This window comes from Protomyctophum bolini (assembly GCF_963924005.1).
Source record: "Protomyctophum bolini genome assembly, chromosome: 4".
NCBI classification, from domain to species: Eukaryota; Metazoa; Chordata; class Actinopteri; order Myctophiformes; family Myctophidae; genus Protomyctophum; species Protomyctophum bolini.
This window is the reverse complement of record NC_137865.1, coordinates 51,648,114-51,655,613: the sequence shown is the minus strand read 5'-3', so window position 1 is coordinate 51,655,613 and position 7,500 is coordinate 51,648,114. Positions and strand designations below refer to the sequence as shown.

The following is a 7,500-nucleotide window of genomic DNA, read 5'->3' as shown; positions in this document are numbered from 1 at the left end:
CGTATTTTGCTGCCAAAACTGTGCATTTGGACTGTTCTCCCAGAACATATTGGGAGTGATGAGTTATTAATGGTGGATTCAAATTCTTTATATTTTTCTTTAAATTTAGGGAAGTATGATTCTCTGATGTCTTTATACTTTGTCGCATTGTAACAGAAAGTGTAGTTCCGTCTCCACCTCCCCTTGAGAGCAGAGTGAACACAGTCTGTCTTCTCTAGGCAGCCAGTTCTGTCTGTGTCTGTGTGTCTGTGTCAGTTCTGTCTGTGTCTGTGTCAGTTCTGTCTGTGTCTGCCAGTTTCTATTGCCAGGCCTACCACAATGAGTATCTTTTTTTTAATTATATTTTTTATCCCACGATTTTGTAACCCATTTTTCACCCCTGTGTCAATCATCTAATGTGATCCTGGGCTCTACACACCCTCCACCAACCTAGTCCCCATATATGGGGGACAAGGGGAGACCAACCTAGTCCCCATATATGGGGGACAAGGGGAGACCAACCTAGTCCCCATATATGGGGGACAAGGGGAGACCAGCCTAGTCCCCATATATGGGGGACAAGGGGAGACCAACCTAGTCCCCATATATGGGGGACAACGACAAGGGGAGACCAACGGACTTGAACTCATGCTTCCTTCATGCCTGAGTGTCCAAGTTGCTCCTTTACACCTGACAGGGGGGAGTTTCCCTGGTTGGACGTCGTAGCGTGTGGAAGGAACACGTTATTCCAACCAGTTCCTTTCCCCTCCATCAGGCGCCCCGGCTGGCCAGGGGGAGGCAGTTTAGTGACCAGGATTACTGCATGTTTTACCACAATGAGTATCAATGATCACACAGAGTCCTCTACTCGGTGTGATCGAGTATAGGACGATCTTTGAACAACGGAGATGATTTTATTTCTGTAATCTGATCTCAGGTCAGTGTATAGGACGATCTTTGATCAACGGAGATTATCTTATTTCTGTAATCTGATCTCAGGTCAGTGTACAGGACGATCTTTGATCAACGGAGATTATCTTATTTCTGTAATCTGATCTCAGGTCAGAGTACAGGACGATCTTTGATCAACGGAGATGATCTTATTTCTGTAATCTGATCTCAGGTCAGAGTACAGGACGATCTTTGATCAACGGAGATGATCTTATTTCTGTAATCTGATCTCAGGTCAGAGTATAGGACGATCTTTGATCAACGGAGATGATCTTATTTCTGTAATCTGATCTCAGGTCAGAGTATAGGACGATCTTTGATCAACGGAGATGATCTTATTTCTGTAATCTGATCTCAGGTCAGAGTATAGGACGATCTTTGATCAACGGAGATAATCTTTGGACTAATGAAGTCTTGTTTTATGTTCTTTACTGTTTTTGTTGTTTCAGACGAGACTGAGAGCAACGGACACGCCAACCTCACCTACCCCTCGTCCTCTGGGCCCGCACCGGTACGCACACACACACACACACACACACACACACACACACACACACACACACACACACACACACACACACACACACACACACACACACACACACACACACACACACACACACACACACACACACACACACACACACACACACACACACACACACACACACACACACACACACACACACACACAATGGTTCTGACCCAACCTGGGCCCAGCTGGTTCTGACCCAACCCGGCCCACAGCTGGTTCCCACCAGGTGACGGCACTCACAGGGCAATCAGAGTCAGAGTCAGAGGGAGTCCGGCTCAATAAGGTGAAAAAGTGGAGAAAGAAAATAGTTTTAATTTGTTTTTTAATTGGGAATATTTGTGAGGAATTCTATGAATGTATAAAGAATGTCATGGCATTTTTTACATTTTTTTTTTAATGTAAAGAATTTAATGTGGAATTTTTGAATTGTAATAATTTCCATGGCCCTGTTGGGTGGTCTTGGACTAATCACACAGTATACTGTATGATGTAATCATAATGTATACTGTATGATGTAGTCTAAGTGTGTATGAATAATGCATGGTCTATATACATCTACCAAACCGATGGGCCACCGATTGGCTACTGTATTGTATACTGTACCCTGACTGACTGGGGTTAACCCATTCTGACCTGAGATCAGATTCTAAAAGTGTTTTCTACATCCTGACAGTTTTCTGAAAAAGCTACGTTTCTGTGTGTCAGTCGTTGTTCGATTTTTCAAAAAATAGCAAGACCTACAAGCTCGTAGCGCGCCACTCGGTGGCGCGCTATGAGCTTGTAGATCTGCTATTTTTGAATAGCTAAAAAGCATGACATGATGCTAAAACACCAAAAGGGGGTTCGCGCCCAGAATGGGTTAAGTGGGGTTAACAGGAAGTTGAGTGCATCTCGGGGGAGAGTGATTGTTGAGTGCTTCCTGTCCGTGTCCTGAGCGTCACAACAACTCATTATCTGATTGGACGTCTTAACTCATTCTGACCTGAGATCAGATTCATACGAGGTTTCCACTGGGACACACACTGGTCTGATTTAAACCCATTCTGACCTGAGATCAGATTCTAAAAATGTCACAGTCGTTCTTCGATTTTTCAAAAATAGCAGACCTACAAGCTCATGAGCTTGTAGATCTGCTATTTTTCAATAGCTACCAAAATGGGTTCCCGTTCAGAATGGGTTAATGCCTTCTAAATGATGACAGTGTTCTGAAAAACCTCATGTTTCTAATATCAGTCGTTCTCAGACATTTTCATGTCAAGAACCCCCAAGATTATGATGTCATTGGCCCGCCGACCCCCCATCTGAAAATACGTTGTTCCAGCTAGGGACCCCCTGGCTGGGACCCCCAGAAGACAATATTTGAGTTAAAGGGTAAGACCACTTTTTTTGAGGTTTGGGTTGTGTAGTTACTTTGCCATGATGCTACTCCAAATGTGGACAAGAAATAAAAAAATACTGCTCCAGTGATTAGAAATTGACAATTCAAAATATGCTCCTCATTGACTTGCATTGTAGCTCAAACAGCTCTCAAAGGCACTATTTTAGTACGTATACAAACACAAACAAAGTTGATTCAGACAATATAGAGCATCACCAAAACTCATGCAGTTTTATTTTTTCATAAAAATGTTAGATTCCTGTTGATTTTACTATTTGAAGATCTGGATCCGGATCCACGGATCCAGTCCGGGTTTTCTTCCCAATAAAATGGACAAATCAACAGGAAGATAACATTTTTATGAAAAAATAAAACTGCATGAGTTTTGGTGATGCTCTATATTGTCTGAATCAACATTGTTTCTGTTTGTTTACGTACTAAAAGAGTGACTTTGAGAGCTGTTTTAGCTACAATGTAAGTCAATGAGGAGCATATTTTGAATTATCAATTTCTAATCACTGGAGCAGTTATTTCTTATTTCTTGTCCACATTTGGAGTTGCATCATGACAAAGTAACTACACAACCCAAACCTCAAAAAAAGTGGTCTTACCCTTTAAAAACGTTCGCTCTGAAAGAACATAATATATTCAAAGATTTGAGGCACATTTTCAGGAAGATTTCAAAAATAGCAGACCTACAAGCTCGTAGCGCGGCACTCGGTGCCACGCTACGAGCTTGTAGATCTGCTATTTTTCAACAACTATAAAGTGTAACATAATGCTTAAAACACCAAAAGGGGTTCCAGAATGGGTTAATGTGTACCTGACCATACTGTACTACAGCGTCACACACACACACACACACACACACACACACACACACACACACACACACACACACACACACACACACACACACACACACACACACACACACACACACACACACACACACACACACACACACACACACACACACACACACACACACGCCGGGTCTGTGTATAGAGACCAGATCGTTGGTATAATAAGGGAAAATTTGCTAAATGTGGCAAATCTGCAAAAACAAATGCTTTAATACCACTAGCTTTCTTCACCTTCATGTGCTCATAAAGGTGTCTACTATCACATGTAGATGTGTTCCAACCCAACGCCATTGGTAAACTTTGTGACAGCTGCTGAAAGTTGGGGTACCATTTACAACCAATACAAGGCAAAATTCCCAAAATTGAATTATGTCAAACTATAGGGGGATTTAATGATTCTGAATCATTCACTCCTTTGCGTAAAACACTCATTTGCCTAAAAATGCCCAAGACCTCATCACAAACGTGATGAGGTCAGCACATTTGGGCACATTTGGGCAAGTGGCTATGGCCGAATTTAGGAGTGTTTTCATGCAAAACTCATGCTTGGAATGGATTCAGCATCATGAAAACCCCCTAGTTTGACATTTCACATGATACTTAAAGGAGAATTCCATGCTAGAATGCTTTCTTATCTTTCTTTGTAGTTGTTACGTCCCCACCAAAGAGGTCCAGGTGTTTTTTTGTGCAAAAACTCCTTATTGGCTATTTCCCCTACCATAAGCCCTCAATGAATTGCATTGAATTGAATGGGAATTGAATGGGGCTATGGGGTGTTGTGCTAATTCGCTTATTTCTATCGAAAGAAGTAGTAAAGTGTGCCTCTTGGGATATTAATGACATTATGAAGAGAGGATATATGTCACACTTTGTCCTAGTGTGAAGGTAGTGTGGGCCCAAAAATGGCACTGAACCAGCTCAAAAATAGTGAAAGGTACTGAAAACAAGTCTTTTGATGAACAATCAATATGTTTTTATTCACCTTGAAGAGTTCACATGAAAGAGTCGTTCCAACAAACAGCATACAAAAAAAATAAGTATATACAGCCCACTGGCCAGGTGGGCTCTATCTAGGTCTGCTCTGCACCCTGCTGTGCAATCCTACATTGATTGCCCGGGCAGTGGCAGGTGCTCCTTATAAAGGCTAGGCCCCTCCCATGGACCAAACCAACCCTGGATTGATTCCACAATCATACCAGTATACCAGTGCATTCCCAATGTCCAGAGACATCACAATTCATAACATATTTTAGTGTCACATAATATTATAAATTATCTACATAATATGATTAAAGAGTTCTCTAAACAAACCCTCCCACTGTTGGCATGTTCCCCATACCCCACAGTATATAGTTGCTCCCTTCAATGAAGTCAACAATCAATTATCAATCAACAAATGCACAATAAATAATGTCAAACTAAACTCATTTTCTGTAAATTCAAACTCTGTTGGTTATCTTCAGTCTCAGTGGCAGGGCGAACTGCCACAATATATACAAAGAAATTATAATTTTGAGCGATGGAAATAAGCGAATTAGCACAACACCCCATAGCCCCATTCAATTCAATGCAATTCATTTAGGGCTTATGGTATAGGGAAACAGCCAATAAGGAGCTTTTGCACAAAATAACACCTGGACCTCTTTGGTGGGGACGTAACAACTACAAAGAAAGGTAAGAAAGCCTTTTAGTGTGGAATTCTCCTTTAAAAGCATAATGACATTTGGGTAATTTTGCCTTATATTAGTTGTTTATGGTACCCCAACTTTCAGCAGCTGTCACAAAGTTTCCCAAGGGAGGTGGGTTGGAACAAATGTATAATGTGATAGTATAGACACCTTTATGAACACATCTGTGAAGAAAGCTAGTGGTAAGTATTTTGGCAGATTTGCCACACATTTCGCAAATTTTCACTAGTACTCGGTGCAAGGAGTTGCATCGGTGTGTGAGACATTTTGGGGCGGGGACCCCTTTTTGGTGTTAGCATTATGTTATGCTTTAGCTATTGAAAAATAGCAGATCTACAAGCTCATAGCGCGCCACCGAGTGGCGTGCTATGAGCTTGTATAGGTCTGCTAATTTTTTTTTTAATCGAAGAACGACTGACATAGTAAACATGGCTTTCTCAGAAAACTGTCATTATGTAGAAGACATTTTTTTAGAATCTGATCTCAGGTCAAAAGTGTTGTGTTGCTTGCAGGGAGTTAGATCGGCGTGGTTCATTGGCCTAACGGTGGTCCGTCCCTCAGATAAAGTAACAACGTGACTCATTTGCTACATCATGGTCAGGGCTAAGACTGGTCGACTGTCCTTCGAAAATTCAGATAAGGTCGTAAAATAAAAAAAACGTAAAAGCAGCAGATTATAGAAGAAGCTAAACAGAAGCACGTGTTTCACGACCATGAGGAGGAAAACATAACCCTAATCAAGAGTCCCAGAGAGGTCAGATAATAGTCCCACGGTTTATGATTCATTAGAGCGATAACCACCAGACCTCCACGCAGCATCTTATCTTCAGTCAGAGTCCACAGTTTGTCTTCAAACCACTGGCTGTCAAGCCTTTCCATATGAAGGCCCATTTATATTGTCTGCATTTGAGCCACGGAACCACCGTCTGATGACATTTAGCCTCTCAGACCCATTTGAGCTACACTGCCTCTCTGCATTCTATGATCCTATAGTTTACTGAGACGCTATACACTCTCTCTCTGCATTCTACTGTATATGCATGTATTTTATGAGCTTGTAGATCGGCTATTTTCAGCATGCGACTAAGTGTAAAATGACTTGTAATACTGGATCCACTAGTCCCTTCCTAACATTTTAGTCTAGTTTTTATCTGTTGACAAAATTGTCAGTATACATTTAGTCTTCCTCCTCCTCCCTCACTGTACTGTGGTACCGTGCCGTACCGCTAGTCAGGGGGGATTCTAACCCTCTCTCCTCTTCCTCTTCCTCTTCCTCCCTCACTGTACGGTGGTACCGTGCCGTACCGCTAGTCAGGGGGGATTCTAACCCTCTCTCCTCTTCCTCTTCCTCCTCCTCCCTCACTGTACGGTGGTACCGTGCCGTACCGCTAGTCAGGGGGGATTCTAACCCTCTCTCCTCTTCCTCTTCCTCTTCCTCCCTCACTGTACGGTGGTACCGTGCCGTACCGCTACTCAGGGGGGATTCTAACCCTCTCTCCTCTTCTTCCTCTTCCTCCTCTTCCTCTCTCACTGTACGGTGGTACCGTGCCGTACCGCTAGTCAGGGGGGATTCTAACCGAGTCGTGTGAGTCTCTGAGTCAGTGCGACTCGGCCTCGCAGCACAGTGACTCGCCCGTACGAGACCCTGACAGCACCGAACGCATCAACACCATGACGGGGGTAAGACCCCCCGTGTCTGTGTGTCATGGTCCCTCTGTGTGTGTGTGTGTGTGTGTGTGTGTGTGTGTGTGTGTGTGTGTGTGTGTGTGTGTGTGTGTGTGTGTGCGTGTGTGTGTGTGCGTGTGTGTGTGTGTGTGTCGTCCACCGTGCACGGCTGTGTAAGTGTGCAGTCTGTGCATGTCATTTAGGTGCGTGCACGTGAGGGGAGCGTGCACGCCATAGTAGCGTGCACGTGGTAGGAGCGTGCACGTCATATGAGCGTGCACGTCACAGGAGCGTGCACGCCACAGGAGGTTGAGGTAAACAGGAAGTGAAACAAACAGACGGATCGCCGCCCGTTATACTTTAAATTGGCAGCGCTGCAAGTCATGTGACGTGTTTCAGCCAATGGCGGCGCACCCGTGGGTCCCCAGGGTGAGCATG

At 43.5% G+C, this 7,500-nt stretch overlaps 1 protein-coding gene across 3 annotated transcripts in view; it reads left to right on the top strand.

Moving 5' to 3' along the window:
• LOC308314799 (anoctamin-5-like) overlaps positions 1-7,500 on the top strand; it is a 59,686-nt gene that overhangs the window by 8,823 nt on the left and 43,363 nt on the right. For 2 of the 3 annotated variants that reach the window (XM_080762499.1, XM_080762498.1), the window contains exons 2-3: positions 1,380-1,441; positions 6,958-7,077. In XM_080762499.1, the coding sequence (XP_080618625.1) occupies positions 1,380-1,441; positions 6,958-7,077 (182 nt within the window). The remainder of the gene's footprint in view (positions 1-1,379; positions 1,442-6,957; positions 7,078-7,500) is intronic. The other variant, XM_080762500.1, reaches the window with a different exon arrangement.